This window comes from Pristiophorus japonicus, chromosome 20 (assembly GCF_044704955.1).
Source record: "Pristiophorus japonicus isolate sPriJap1 chromosome 20, sPriJap1.hap1, whole genome shotgun sequence".
NCBI lineage: Eukaryota > Metazoa > Chordata > Chondrichthyes > Pristiophoridae > Pristiophorus > Pristiophorus japonicus.
The window spans coordinates 12,955,511-12,971,502 of record NC_091996.1 but is presented as its reverse complement, the minus strand read 5'-3'; the positions used below and the strand labels follow the sequence as shown (position 1 = coordinate 12,971,502).

The window sequence follows — 15,992 nt, the reverse complement described above, 5'->3', positions numbered from 1 at the left end:
TTGAATCTGCTTCCACCACACTTTTTTTCAGGCAGTGCATTCCAGATCAGAACAACGGCTGCGTTAAAAACTCTTTCCTCCTGTCACCTCTCGTTCTTTTGCCAATCACCTTAAATCTGTGCCCTCTGGTTATCGCCCCATCTGCCATTGGAAACCGTTTCTCCTTATTTGCTCTATCAAAACCGTTCACGATTTTGACTTCTGTTAGACTGCTCGGTTTTTGAAATCGCCAGTCGGATAACCGCGACAGCAAAAATCAAGCACTCTGTTCAAATAGTTCAAATCCAGACTCCTGACTGGAGGCGGTGAGTGACTCCTCTCTCTGCATTGAGAGGTTGTAGACTCAAGCCTCACTCCATGAGCTCAGCACAAGATCTAGGCTGCCACACCAACACACTACCGAAGTGCATTGTCTGGGGTGTGCCCTTTAGATGAGCTGGTTCCAGTGATCCGCCGATACTATTTGAACAAGAGCACAGTGTTCCCCTGGTGTGTTGGCCAACATACAACAACAACTTGTATTTATGTAGCGCCTTTAAGTAGTGAAACGTCCCAAGGTGCTTCACAAGAGTATCATAAGACAAAAATGTGATACTGAGCCACATAAGTAGAAATTAGCGCAAGTGACCAAAAGCTTGGTCAAAGAGGTAGTTTTTAAAGAGCGTCTTGAAGAAGGAAAGAGGTGTTTAGGGAGGGAGTTCCAGACTTGGAGCCTAGGCAACAGAAGGCACGGCCACCGATGGTTGAGCGATTATAATCAGGGATGCTCAGGAGTGCAGAATTAGAGGAGCGCAGAGATCTCGGGGTGGGAGGGGCGGGGGGGGGGAGAGGGAGAGTGGGGGCGGAGGAGATTACAGAGATAAGGAGGGGCGAGGCCATGGAGCGATAGTATCGTGGTGTCACCGGAACCATGGCACCAGCTTAACATCTCATCTAAAGGGCATCACCCCAGACAATGCACCTCGGTGGTATATTGGTCAGCCTAGATCTTGTGCTGAGCTCATGGAGTGAGGCTTGAATCTACAATCTTGCAATGCAGAGACAGGGGTCACTTGTCGCCTCCAGTCAGGAGTCTGGATTTGAACTATTCCGTCAATCAGAGAACTCGATTTTTGCTGTTCCCTTAACAAATAGCACCAAAAACAAACGTATTAATGATTCATCTCATTTTGCTATTTGTAATGGCATAAATCACACTGTCAATTTTCCACACCAACCCCTCCGCAACCCACAAGTCTATATTCATTTCATTCTTTAGTGATTCCAATCACACCACAGGCTAAACCTCCTCCAGCATTTCCTGTTGGAGAGCTCTCATCATTTGCTCCTTTGCCCAGAATCTTTCTTTGTGCCAAAACGGTTTTCAAGACAAGTCGGTGTATGTCAAAGTAATTGTTTGGACGTGAAGCACGGCAGGGTGGTGAACATGATACAATGCCATTGAAGGACAGGTCTTTCTCAGTTGGCTCAGTTGGGGGAGGTACTGCAGGTTGCAGATGGCCATTGGAGGAGTTGATGACTTCAGAAGAGAAAAAACTGATCAGAGAAATAATTATACGTCCATGTCATAGAATCGGCGAATGAGACAGCACAGAAGGAGACTATTCGGCCCATCGTGCCTGTGCCGGCTCTTTGGTAGAGTTGTCCAATTAGTTCCACCCCCCCTGTTCTTTTCCCCACAGCCCGGCAGATTTTTGCTTCTCAAGTATTTATCCAATTCCCCTTTGAAAGTTACTGTTTGTTCAGCCTCCACCGCCCTTTCAGGCAGCGCATTCCAGATCACAACAACTTCCTGCGTAAAACAATTCTCTCGTGTCCCCCCCTCTGGTCCTTTTGCCAATGATCTTAACCGGATATTTGAAAGCTTCTCCTGGTTACCCGCAGACTTGAGTTGGTTGCTCCAATGGCAACGGAAGAAAATCAACGATGTGGAGCAGCTCGATTAGTGGTAATAGGGCAGCAAACTCCGATTAATCGCACCCCCAACCCCCCTCCAAACTCCCCTCCTGCAGCAGCAGTCCAAATGATGAGCCACCTTGCTGCTTTCAACAACTTTTTGGGTGCGAGGTGATGGTTTTTGGTTTACCACTTGAATAGAAGTTCTCCGATCCAGGGTTTTTTCCCAACGGTGCGGGAATTCAGAGACCCTGGGGTGGGGGGTGCTGGTGACGTAGAGCTGGGCCGAAAATCACGGCCTCGCTGGGTGTGTATGATGTGCACACACACCCGAAGAGACCTCGCAAATGCTAGACCTCGGAGCGCAATGCGCATGCACCGAGAACCGGCTTTTACTACCTGTCAAAATGTCTTTCGACAGATTCTATGCATCCCCGGGAGAAGGACATCAGCGTGCAGAGATTTGGGCTATTTGCCCAACTCCTGCCTGGTGAATGTCCTTCAAACTCTTACACCTGGTATAGCCTACTTTTACCAGCATTAGTTTTCAAACCTAGAAAAGTTAAATTTAATCAATCATTTTTATATTAAAAACCCTGTCCATGAAGGTAAGTTTATTTTTAACCCTATTTAAAAAAAAAAATGTTTTTTCTAAAACATTAAATTACATTCAATTTCAATTAATTTTAAATATGTCAGGTGTTTATTTTTTATTTATTGTGTTGTGTTTCTGTGTTTTGGGAAATTCTCATTGATAGTAATGGGAACTTGTACAAATGGAACTCCCATTAATATCAATGAGAATACTAGATGTTCATTGGTGATCCAGGCCCACGTGATCCCAGGATATGAATAGGTAGCTGGAAGACATGTTCCCGTGCACTTGACTGCGAAACTAGGCCCCCGACCGCAATCCTACGTTCCTCTGGGAACACCAGATTTTTTCGTAAAGATTTCGGGTCGGAGGCGTTCGCCCGAAGGAATCCTCCGACAGCAATTCCCCCCCCACTGTGCTACTCACACTCTAGTCCCCCTTGCCACATAACACATTGTACTCTCGATGAACATTGGGCTCAGTGACTCTCTTTTTGCCTTCCAGGTCATGCTGCTGATAGACATCGAGTTATCCTACATGAACACAAACCACGAGGATTTCATCGGGTTTGCCAAGTAAGTGGGCACTCATCACACAACCTGGGTAAATCATAGACAGGCGTAAGACTGTTCTCTGTGTTACATAGAAACATAGAAAATAGGAGCAGTAGTAGGCCATTCGGCCCTTCGAGTCCACACCGCCATTCAATATGATCATGGCTTATCCTCTATCTCAACACCATATTCCCGCTTTTTCCTCATAACCTCTTGATGCATTTTGTGTCTAGAAATCTATCTATCTCCCTCTTAAATATATTCAGTGACTTGGCCTCCACAGCCTTCTGTGGTAGAGAATTCCACAGGTTCACCACCCTCTGAATGAAAACATTTCTCCTCATCTTGGTCCTAAATTTCCTACCCCGTATCCTGACCACTTGTTCTGGGGCCATGTGTAGCAGCCCTCATGGTGGCAAGGTGCTAGGTCTCTTAATTTCCAATGAAATACGAACTCCGATGGTAGTTTTAACTTTTTAATCTTGGCAGAGAGCAACAATCTGCTGGCTGATTGCCAGTTTCTTTGTCTTACTGAAACCACATGGTCAAAATGGCTGTATTTATACCTGGATCAATTTACAGAAAAGAACTCGCCTTCTTTGACCTTATTGGCTCACTACCCAAGGTCCGAAAATGTCAAGTTGATTGATGACTTAACGCAATGTGGCTGAAATGCATGTAGCATCTCTGACTTGTTGTCTGTGAATTTTCACAGCCTGTCTAAATGCAGCCTGTTTGAATTCTCTATCACAAGGGTTGGGTTTTATAATTTGCCTCAGCACCCCTGGGCTAGAGAGCGGGCAAAATCAGCCATCGTTCCTGGTCCCCCTATCTATCTGGTAACACCTGGTGGGAACTGTGTGTGTGTGCACAATTACATGCGTGTGTGTGTGAAAGGATGTCGGGTGAGAATCGATGTTCCCCGTTTTGGCCGCCCGGTGACCTGCAGGTCCCGCGCATCCGTCTCCATGGCGTTCTGCTGTCAGAAACCGCGCGTGGGCGGTAATTCAAACGGGTTGCGAACCCCATTAAAGGGACTGCGCACCCCAAAAGAAAAAAGTACAGGGGGCACGTCGGTGAGAAGAGGGCGGGACTGAATTGTGATGCACCCTATGGTTAAGCAGCTCACTGACAGCCCACTGCCGAGGCTTGCCCATGAAGAATGGCCATTTAGACCACTTGCCAGAGGGACTTTTGAGGAACCCTGCCCCTTTGTGAACCAGCTCCCTCAGAGGGGGAGGGGAACACTTTATTTGTCGGTGATCAGAAGCCATGGAGCTGTATTTAAAGGGCACCAATTATCTGCATCGGAGGTGTGACTCGCACACTGCTGAGCAGGTCATGTGAACATTCAATGGGATTCTCCAGATCGTATTTTTAAAAATTCTTTCGTCGCTGAAGATTACAATCTTTTTTCTCTGTTTTTCAGTGCACAACCGAGGAGCAGTCAGTTGAGCAAGAAGAAGGCTGCAGGCAATCAGGTATCTGATGGGTAACCGGGAGCCACTGATTACTTTGGATACAGTCAGGCCGTTGTGTGTGATTGGATGGAAGGTTAAAGCACAGCCTTCGGCCCTGCCCAGGCTGAATTACAAATTTAAAAGTGGCCTTTTTGCCGTGGCCTGAAATGGGGCAGATTGTCGAACACACGGCCACTGCTCACATCTGCTGTCCTTGTGTAGACTGCAATGTATACCAATGGCCCCGTTTTAGAGTAGGAGGGAGGCTGAGTGGGTAAATAATCAGTCCGATGTCGTACTGAGCCGTGCCAACCAGCAAAGGTCCCAGGTTCAATGTCTGGTCTTTGGGGAGGCTGAGTGAATAAAATAGGCTTTTCTGATATAATATTTTCCAACACCAGTCATGCTCTCTCTATCGGAATCACCCATTCACCTCACACACTCACAATAAACTTCATCGGCCGCTGGTCCAGAGTGTTCCTTGCCCTTTCTCTTTTGGGATTTCTCCATTTGTGGGCTTTCTTTCGCCCCTTTCAAATCCTAATTTTCTCCCTCTTGAACGCATCGGGGGTGAAGTTGGAAAGGTGGAGGCCGTTTGCCGACTGTTGCACCATACGCCCAACATCCTGTGCTATTGAAGGCAACAGAATTGAATGTCGGGCGGGGCGTATAACGGGAGACCGATGTGATCTCCCCTGTTTTCGCATTCCCGGTCCATGTCCCTTTTCACCCTTGCTGTCTCTTACTGGGTGCAGTTACATAAGCCCATCTCTGGGACATCACACCATTGACGGGTCTTCACCTCAGCCGGGACAGTCGGATATTTATATAATTGGGTGGGGTGGAGGGGTGGGTAGCATTTCAGCCAAACGTGATCCTGTCCTCCACTCAATATACACTCTCACTCACTCACTCCCTGGAAAGCAATTGGACGGCTGGTACCAGAACGGAGAGGAAAGATTGAGCCGTCTGGGGCTCTTTTCTCTCAAGGAGAAGGTTGAGGGGTGACCTGATAGAGGTCTTTAAGATTATGAAAGGGTTCGATGGGGTAGAGGTAGAAAATTTTCTGCTTGCAGGGGTACCAGAACTAGGGGCCATAAATATGGTAGTCAGTAATTAATCCAATCGGGAATTCAGGAGAAGCTTCTTTACCCAGAGCGTGGTGAGAATGTGGAACTCACTGCCACAGGGAGTGGTTTGAGGTGACTAGCATAGATGCATTTAAGGGGAAGCTGGATAAACACATGAAGAGGAAAGGAATAGGAGGATTGTTGATGCAGTTAAATGAAGGGTGGTGTAATGTATTTGCTTCATGGATTCTTTGCTTAAGAATTCATAGCAACACATTGCTATTAAGAACTAGTTGGTTTATCAACAAAGGTTTAACAATCATACTACACATTACCAGTTCATCCACCAGGCTCACAATTGCATACCTCATCGTGGGTGACCTAGACCCAACTGACTGGGGTTTTATTGGGTCATGTGAACATCACGTGACTGGCTAAGCTACCCACAGTACAACAGCTCTACAACTATTTTAATTGTGCACTTTAAACAAGTGCCTCCTGATTAAAGGGGGGTACAACAGCTCTACAACTCTTTTTGGGAAGAAAAAGTAAACATTAAATCAAGTGCCCTCCGATCTGGGGGACACTCCAAACATTTTTCAAGGCCCTTTTTTGTGTTTTTTTGGGCACTAAAATCATATTTTTTCAAGTGCCTCCTATAAACAACTGCTCTACACACCTATGAACACACTCTCAGGTGCATACATTGCAAAGGGGAAAGGAATAGGAGGATATGTTGATGGGGTTCGATTTAAGAAGAGTGGGAGCATGAACCTCAGCATGGAACAGTTGGGCCGAAAGGCCTGATTCTGTGCTGTATAATACTATGTAATTATGTAACTATATTTTCCCGTTAGCCCAGGAGGCACTGAGACCAATTATAGATCCAATTATCGACCAGTTGAGCATAGGTTGAACCTGAGTCTTTCCTGGTCTGTGTGCTCAGTTCCACACTGGGTCAATCCATTCGCCAATTGGATCAGCCATGATCTTTATTGAATGGTGGAGCAGACTCCAGGGGCCCACTCCTGCTCCTATTTCTTATGTTCCTAATTGGCGATCTCGGGGCCACGCTTAATTTGTTTAGTTGCCGGCATAAAACTTGAGGGAAGTGTACAACGGTCTTGTGAATCCAGATTGCTCCTTGTTGGCTGCCCGAGCTTGCTACAGTGCTGCCTCTCTCTGTCTCTGTCACTGCCTGCCTGCCTGTCATTGGCTGGACTGTAAATATTCGTAGAATGTAAAGGGGAAAGGTTAACTTTAACACACCGGCAAATGCGGAGCCAGGGATTTGGTCGGGAGAAAGCCACAGAACGAGGGCCCGATATCCGTAACCAGAACCTCGTCATACTGTGGAGAAGATACTGTGCTGCTCACCGGGAGGCTGGCGAGCAAAGATCGATCCGACCGCCAAATCCCGGATGAGGAACTGGGAAGAAGTCTACAGTTACCGTCCCCTTTCACAGCTTTATTCAACTCCGCTGGTCCTGTTTAATTTTTGTTGCTTTTTATGTGATTTTCATTTTTATTTTTCTCATCCAGGTAAATGTTTGTGATAATGAAGCTCATTCAAGAGAGACATTCAAAAGAAAAATTAATTCACAACAGTACAATGATTAAAATCACACATATTGGGCGATTCATTTGGCTATTAAGGGAATCAAGGGGTATGGGGATTGGACGGGGAAAGTGGAGTTGAGGTAGAAGATCAGCCATGATCTTATTGAATGGTGGAGGAGGCTCGAGGGGCCGAATGGCCTACTCCTGCTCCTATTTCTTATGATTCAGGCAAGAACAAATCGGCAATTAAGCTTCCCTCCTAAATTTTTGAAAGCCCGGAAATATTTCTTCATGAACTTTTGAAATCTCAGAAGTTTTGAATCCTTAAAATTGTTCACCACAAATCTTTTCAGATCGCCATTTAAAAAAAAAATTATTATTGAACGCCGACATTTTATTCTGAAGTCTAATTTCCAAACCTGTGGCAGTTTTAAGTCAGTGACTGTGAGCTTGAATGAGCTTCGAAGATAGGTGCATCCTATTGGCTGTAAGTGGGTTGTACTGTAAGCAAATGCCATCCATTGTACGAGTGTAATAATCAGGCTCATTTATATTCTTCCCTTCCTTATTGAATCTCCTGCCTCTTACCACTCCTCTGCTTGGCTTCTTTACATCTGCTATGGTTACTCTGTGAAGGATGAAATCATGGTGAGTATACTGTTGCCATGGAAACGCGGGTGAAGCGTTGGGACTACATCTGGGCGGATTTTGCAGTCCAAAGTTTGAGGGGTTCGGGCGGAAATTGGGGAGTTGCTTCCACACGCGAGCTCTCGGGTGGGGGCATTTCCACGCTGGGGGTGCCAAAACGGAAAATCCCCCCCCCCACCCCGTCCTCCCAATTTCAGTTGTCACTTCACAGGATCACATGGCTGTGTAAATGGGAGCAGGAAGTTACCAAGGGGACAGACAGACAGACTAAGTACATGGGCAAAACTACGGCAGATGGAGTTCAAAGCCAGGCAGAGCCGAGAAAGGCGAATTGGAATGTAACGAGGGGCGGTGGAGGATTTTGGCGTCCATGTACACAAACTACTAAAAGCCAGTGCACAAAAGGTCTTCGTAAAAGGCCGATGGAATGTTGGCCTTTGCCTCAAGGGGGTGGGAATAGAAAAGTGAGGACGTGATATTTCAGCTCTACAGAGCCTTGGCCAGACCCCATCTGGATTACAGTGTTCAGTGCTGGGCACTGAAACGCAGAAAAAATATATTTGTCAAGCAGGGAGTACAGCATAAATTCACCAGAATGATAAGAACGTAAAAATTAGGAGCAGGAGTTGGCCATTCGGCCCCTCGTGCCTGCTCCGCCATTCAGTAAGATCACGGCTGATTGTCAACTTCAACTCCACCTTCCCACCCCATCCCCATATACCCTTGATTCCCCAAGAGTCCAAAAACCTATCGATCTCCGCCTTGAATATACTCAATAGACTCAGCATCCCACAGCCCTCTGGGGCAGAGAATTCCAAAGATACACAACCCTCTGAGGGAAGAAATTCCTCCTCATCTCAGTCTTAAATGGCCAACCCCTTATCCTGAGACTGTGACTCCCCCTAGTTCTAGACTCTCCAGCCCAGGGGGAAACAACCTCTCAGCATCTACCCTGTCAATCCCCCTCAGAATCTTGTATGTTTCAATGGGGTCACCTCTTATTCTTCTAAACTCCCGAGAGTATCGGCCCATTCTACTCAATCTGATATCGGGGCTTCCTTGAGTTTAGAATGTTGAGGCTGATCTAATCAAGATCTTCAAAATGGTAAAGGCATTTGATAGGGTAGATACAGAGAAACTATTCCATTTGGTGTGGGAGGGGGCAGGATTTTAGGCCGTTTAGGAGTGAAATCACGAAGCACTTTTCCACACAAAGGAGAGTGGAAATCAGGAACTCTGACCCCCAAAAGACTGTGGATGTTGGGGGTCAGTTGAAATTTTCAAGACTCCAATTGATAGATTTTTGTTGGGTAAGGGTATCGGGTGACATGGAGCAAAGGCACGTAAATGGAGTTGAGGTGCAGATCAGCCATGATCTGATTGAATGGTGGAGCAGGCTCGAGGGGCTGAATGGTCTACTCCTGCTCCTATGTTCTTGGAAAAGCAAGATATTTTGGATGAGGAAGGTCCTCGGTTCATTCGATCTGATCCTTGCTGAATACCAACCATACCAGGGATACGGTAGCATAGTGGTTATGTTACTGGAGCAGTAATCCAGAGGCTTGGGTCAATAATCCGGAGACGTGAGTTCAAATCCCACCACGGCAGCTGGGGGAATTCAAATTCAGTTAATTAAATAAATCTGGAATTAAAAAGCTAGTAACATTAATGCTGACCATGAAACTATTGGATTTATGTAAAACCCCATCTGGTCCACCCATGTCCTTTAGGGAAGGAAACCTGCTGCCTTTACCCGGTCTGGCCTATATGTGACTCCAGATCCACAACAATGTGGTTGACTCTGAAATGGCCCAGCGAGACACTCAGTTGTACCAAACCGCTACGACAAAGTTAGCACTGTGGGAATACCTTCAGCACATGGGACTGCAGCGGTTCAAGAAGGTGGCTCACCACCATCTTCTCCAGGGGCAATTCAGAATGGGTAATAAATGCCAGCCTCCCGTGAAGGAATACATTTGTTTTTTTTAATCTTCCCATTAGAGTATTGATCTGTTTCTTAAATGGGGGTGGGGGAAGGAGGAGGGAGGGGTGTGAAGCTATCTGCAAACCTCTGAAAAATGAGTCTTGGCATAGAATATTGTCTTTGTCCGTCGCTGCAAGTGGCCATTTGGTGAGTTAATTAGCGGTGACTCCATCAGTGATGCCGCTCATTACTGACCGAGGTTAAACGGGAATCTCCGCGACACAGTGGTGTCTCTCCGCCACCCCACTGCCTCCTACACGGGAGCGTAACTCGTTGAACGTGCCGTCACGTTCTGAGGAAATATTTTTTTGAAAGATTGTCGGCATTTCTCCCGTTGCGTTTTACTATGTGGCAATTCTGGTAAGTGAGTGGCAACCAGTACCTACCGTGATTGGATCATGGAGCATCCCCTTAACCGATCGCTGTGATCCTGCATACTTTAACAGAGGGCTTGCAGCATTGGCCTTGTTTCTATTCCTGACGGAACCCAGATGTACTTCCGCTTGACCGTGCGTTTTGTGTGTGTAGTTCCGTAGCTTGAGCTGGTAGTCTTTGACTCTCGACCCTGCCTTCTGACGCATGTTGCTGTTTTCTTCTCTATCCCCTTTGTTTTAGCTTTAGCTTGTCATAACTTTGACTTTTGACCCCTTGATGCCTTGTGCTTTCATGATGAGTGGTTTTGGTTTGATTTTCACGTTTCGGTATTGAGCTGAAATTTTGTTTCAAATGTAAATCTAAGGGGATGAAATTGGGGCGGGGGGCCGGGGTACGGGGAATTGGTTCATCGTTTTGAAGGTGGCAATTCTCTGTGACTTCCAGATAAAGCTCTTGTGACTCTCTGTAATGTATTTGGTTCTTTGCTTAAGAATTCATAGCAACACATTGCTATTAAGAACTAGTTGGTTTATTAGCAAAGGGTTAACAATCACACAATTACCAGTCCATCCACCAGGCTCACAACTGCATACCTCATCGTGGATGACCTAGACCCAACTGGCTGGGGTTTTATTGAGTTGTGTGAACACCACGTGACTGGCTAAGCCAATCACAATGTAACAGCTCCACAAACCTGTGAGCAGAGTGCGTACATTCCAGCTCTCACTGGAAAAGGTAGTGAATAGACAGCGTCAGGAACTGGGCTCCTGCACTTCAGTCACATAATATCATTCAATCATCTATCCACATGGCCTGCCGGGTGGGACGGGAGAGAGGGGGCCTTGTTTTTATTCCATTTGGATTTTCAGAATTCCAGTCATTTGGTGTGTATCTGAGAGCTATTCCTGGAAAGTAGAATTTCTTTGCCTTTTGCAGGCATCTTGGGCCTACTTCCAAACCCCTCCTACTGGGAAAGCACACCCCGTTCCTTTCCAGTATCAAAGGTCTCCAATATTGGATCATTATTTTCGCAATATATCTATCCTACGCCCCCCCCCCCACTCCCCCCCCAAATTAGAAAAGTAAATAGCAAGGGAAGTCTAGGGGGAATATTTTCTATTCAAAGTATTCCCCCCTTCTCTATCTGACTCATGCTCCCCTTTTTAATGTTATATAAAAGGGTGAGAGTTTGAGGCTGGAAGCTAATCTCGGGGAATAGGAATGATTATAAACTGCTCAAGTTCCACTCTCATGGTTGATCTTGGCATCAAAAAACCCTCAAATAGATTCTAACCTCTTAGTATCTTCTACGGATAGTTTATTATCATTTCTTTGCATATAACTCCACTGCAACGCGCACTGATTTACATTAGATGGTGTGCGTGGATGCAGCTGTATGTTATATGTGAGAGATTGCAGTGCCTCCCCTGCTTTCCGTGTGTTCATTTGTTCTTGTGTTTGTTTCAGGTGATCAGGAAGGGCTGGCTCACCATCAATAACATTGGCATCATGAAAGGCGGTGCCAAGGAGTACTGGTTCGTGCTGACGGCAGAGAATCTTTCCTGGTACAAGGATGACGAGGTCAGTTCATCATTTTCATTTTCCTTTTTGAGCGCATGGGTGGTCGGGACGAAAATACCTTTTATTTTCACATTGAGAAACCAAGGTGAGGGGCCAAGGGCTCATAGTGGAGGACCCAGGGCCGGATTAAGGGCCGGATGGGCCTGGGACAAACTGTTCCAAATGGGCCGATAGTTATGTTTTGTTCATGTTCATTACATTACGTGTATGATTCTGATTCTGAGTATGAAAACAGGCTGATATATTCAACAATGAAAGCATATATTCTGTATCAGGTAGGTATATATTCTGGTTCTGGTAACTTTGCAATACTAGATTCCTATACATATATGCAAATTTGTCTCTAACATGTGAAATAAAACAGGCTACTACATATTCTGTTCTATACATCGGTACATTAGTGTATATAGATACTTTTGTATACAGGCACATTAGTGTATATAGGTTCTTTTGTATACAGGTACATTAATGTATATAGATACTTCTGTATATAGGTACATTAGTGTATATAGGTACTTCTGTATATCGGTACATTAGTGTATATAGGTACTTCTGTATATAGGAATAAACAAGTGAAGCTATTTTCCTCGGTCTTGTTTTTCCTCTCCCATTATTGATTCTATTCAGCCTATTTGGGAGGCCTTATATTATTTTTCCTACATTTATTTGGTGGGCCTGGGGCTGCAGCCCCCTCTGCCCCTGGGAGGACCTCACCAAGGCTGCAAAGAGTAGAAGAGAAGACGAGGTAGGTCGGGAAGTAGTGGTTAAGTGATGCCAAGTGTAATATAGCTCCACCTGGTGGACTATTGTGGTAATGTAACTGCTGCTGTAAATACAATAAAAAGTCACATGATGTATTGGAGCCATCTTATAAAGTCGATATATTTGAGATGTTGTAAAGAAGATATTACACCAAGCTAAGGGCTTTAAAAGTCTGTAGATTGCCGGGCGAAAGAAGGCTTGAAGGAGGTGCTATGGTTTTGAGGCCATTGGGGAACGAATGAGGTGGAATGCAATGAGTCTTGACTTTGACACAGTGGAGTTGCAGGAAGGAGGCCGGGGAAGGCGGGGGGGGGAAGCATTTCAAAAATTTTTCCTGGGACATGAATGTCACTGGCAAGGCTGGCATTTATTGCCCATCCCCATTTGCCCTTGAGAAGGTGGTGGTGAGCCGTCTTCTTGAACCGCTGCAGTCCATGTGGTGAAGGTGCTCCCACAGTGCTGTTAGGGAGGGAGTTCCAGGACTTCTGACCCAGCGACGATGAAGGAACGGTGATATCTTTCCAAGTCAGGATGGTGTGTGACGTGGAGGGAAATTTGCAGCTGGTGGTGTTCCCATGCGCCTGCTGCCCTTGTTCTTCTAGGTGGTAGAGGTCGTGGGTTTGGGAGGTGCTGTCGAAGAAGCCTTGGCGAGTTGCTGCAGTGCATCTTGTAGATGGTGCACACTGCAGCCAGGGGGCGCCGGTGGTGGAGGGAGTGAATGTTGAAGGTGGTGGATGGGGTGGCGATCAAGCGGGCTGCTTTGTCCTGGATGGGGTAGAGCTTCTTGAGTGTTGTTGGAGCTGAACTCATCCAGGTATGTGGAGAGTATTCCATCACACACCTGACTTGTGCCTTGTAGATGGTATTAAAACACTCTACCTAAACGCACGCAGCATTCGAAATAAAGTAAATGAGTTGACGGCACAAATCATTACAAATGGGTATGATTTGGTGGCCATTACAGAAACGTGGTTGCAGGGTGGCCAAGACTGGGAATTAAACATACAGGGGTATCTGACAATTCGGAAAGATAGACAAGAAGGGAAAGGAGGTGGGGTAGCTCTGTTAATAAAGGATGATATCAGGGCAGTTGTGAGAGATGATATTGGCTCGAATTAACAAAAAGTTGAATCATTGTGGGTGGAGATTAGAGATAGTAAGGGGAAAAAGTCATTGGTGGGCGTAGTTTATAGGCCCCCAAATAATAACTTCACGGTGGGGCAGACAATAATCAAGGGAATAATGGAGGCATGTGAAAAAGGAACGGCAGTAATCATGGGGGATTTTAACCTACATATCGATTGGTCAAATCAAATCGCACGGGGTAGCCTTGAGGAGGAATTCATAGAATGCATAAGGGATTGTTTCTTAGAACAGTATGTTACAGAACCTACAAGGGAGCAAGCTATCTTAGATCTGGTGCTGTGTAATGAGACAGGAATAATAAACAATCTCCTAGTAAAAGATCCTCTCGGAATGAGTGATCACAGTATGGTTGAATTTGTAATACAGATTGAGGGTGAGGAAGTAGTGTCTCAAACGAGCGTACTATGCTTAAACAAAGGGGACTACAGTGGGATGAGGGCAGAGTTGGCTAAAGTAGACTGGGAGGACTTTTAAGGAGCTCTTTCATAGTGCTCAACAAAAATATATTGCAGTGAAAAAGAAGGGCGATAAGAGAAGGGATAACCAACCGTGGATAACCAAGGAAATAAAGGAGAGTATCAAATTAAAAACCAATGCGTATAAGCCAAGGTTAGTGGGAAACTAGAAGATTGGGAAAATTTTAAACGGCAGCAAAGAATGACTAAGAAAGCAATAAAGACAGGAAAGAGAGATTACGAAAGTAAACTTGCGCAAAACATAAAAACAGATAGTAAAAGCTTTTACCGATATATAAAACGGAAAAGAGAGACTAAAGTAAATGTTGGTCCCTTAGAAGATGAGAAGGGGGATTTAATAATGGGAAATGTGGAAATGGCTGAGACCTTAAACAATTATTTTGCTTCGGTCTTCACAGTGGAAGACACAAAAACCATGCCAAAAATTGCTGGTCACGGGAATGTGGGAAGGGAGGACCTTGAGATAATCACTATCACTAGAGGGGTAGTGCTGGACAGACTAATGGGACTCAAGGTAGACAAGTCCTCTGGTCCTGATGAAATGCATCCCAGGGTATTAAAGAGATGGCGGAAGTTATAGCAGATGCATTCGTTATAATCTACCAAAATTCTCTGGGGAGGTACCATCGGATTGGAAAGCAGTTAATGTAACGCCTCTGTTTAAAAAAGGGGCAGACAAAAGGCAGGTAACTATAGGCCGGTTAGTTTAACATCTGTAGTGGGGAAAATGCTTGAAGCTATCATTAAGGAAGAAATAGCGGGACATCTAGATAGGAATAGTGCAATCAAGCAGACGCAACATGGATTCATGAAGGGGAAATCATGTTTAACTAATTTACTGGAATTCTTTGAGGATATAACGAGCATGGTGGATAGGGGTGTACCGATGGATGTGGTGTATTTAGATTTCCAAAAGGCATTCGATAAGGTGTCACACAAAAGGTTACTGCAGAAGATAAAGGTACGCGGAGTCAGAGGAAATGTATTAGCATGGATCGAGAATTGGCTGGCTAACAGAAAGCAGAGAGTCGGGATAAATGGGTCCTTTTTGGGTTGGAAATCGGTGGTTAGTGGTGTGCCACAGGGATCAGTGCTGGGACCACAACTGTTTACAATATACATTGATGACCTGGAAGAGGGGACAGAGTGTAGTGTAACAAAATTTTCAGGATTAGTGGGAAAGCGGGTTGTGTAGAGGACACAGAGAGGCTGCAAAGAGATTTATAGATTTTAGATAGGTTAAGCGAATGGGCTAAGGTTTGGCAGATGGAATACAATGTCGGAAAATGTGAGGTCATCCACCTTGGAAAGAAAAACAGTAAAAGGGAATATTATTTGAAGAGAAATTACAACATGCTGCGGTGCAGAGGGACCTGGGGGTCCTTGTGCATGAATCCCAAAAAGTTAGTTTGCAGGTGCAGCAGGTAATCAGGAAGGCGAATGGAATGTTGGCCTTCATTGCAAGAGGGATGGAGTACAAAAGCAGGGAGGTCCTGCTGCAACTGTAGGGTATTGGTGAGGCCGCATCTGGAGTACTGCGTGCAGTTTTGGTCACCTTACTTAAGGAAGGATATACTGGCTTTGGAGGGGTTACAGAGACGATTCACTAGGCTGATTCCGGAGATGAGAGGATTACCTTATGATGATAGATTGAGCAGACTGTGTCTTTACTCGTTGGAGTTCAGAAGGGTGATCTTATAGAAACATTTAAAATAATGAAAGGGATAGACAAGATAGAGGCAGAGAGGTTGTTTCCACTGGTCGGGGAGACTAGAACTAGGGGGCACAGCCTCAAAATACAGGGGAGTCAATTTAAAACCGAGTTGAGAAGGAATTTCTTCTCCCAGAGGGTTGTGAATCTGTGGAATTCTCTGCCCAAGGAAGC

The 15,992-nt window shown here is 45.5% G+C and overlaps 1 protein-coding gene across 1 annotated transcript in view; it reads left to right on the top strand.

Annotated features, from left to right (window-relative positions):
- LOC139232873 (dynamin-1) overlaps nt 1–15,992 on the top strand; it is a 267,371-nt gene that overhangs the window by 58,293 nt on the left and 193,086 nt on the right. Inside the window, exons 11-13 of the mRNA XM_070863364.1 lie at nt 2,996–3,066; nt 4,475–4,526; nt 11,610–11,723. Of these exons, the coding sequence (XP_070719465.1) occupies nt 2,996–3,066; nt 4,475–4,526; nt 11,610–11,723 (237 nt within the window). The remainder of the gene's footprint in view (nt 1–2,995; nt 3,067–4,474; nt 4,527–11,609; nt 11,724–15,992) is intronic.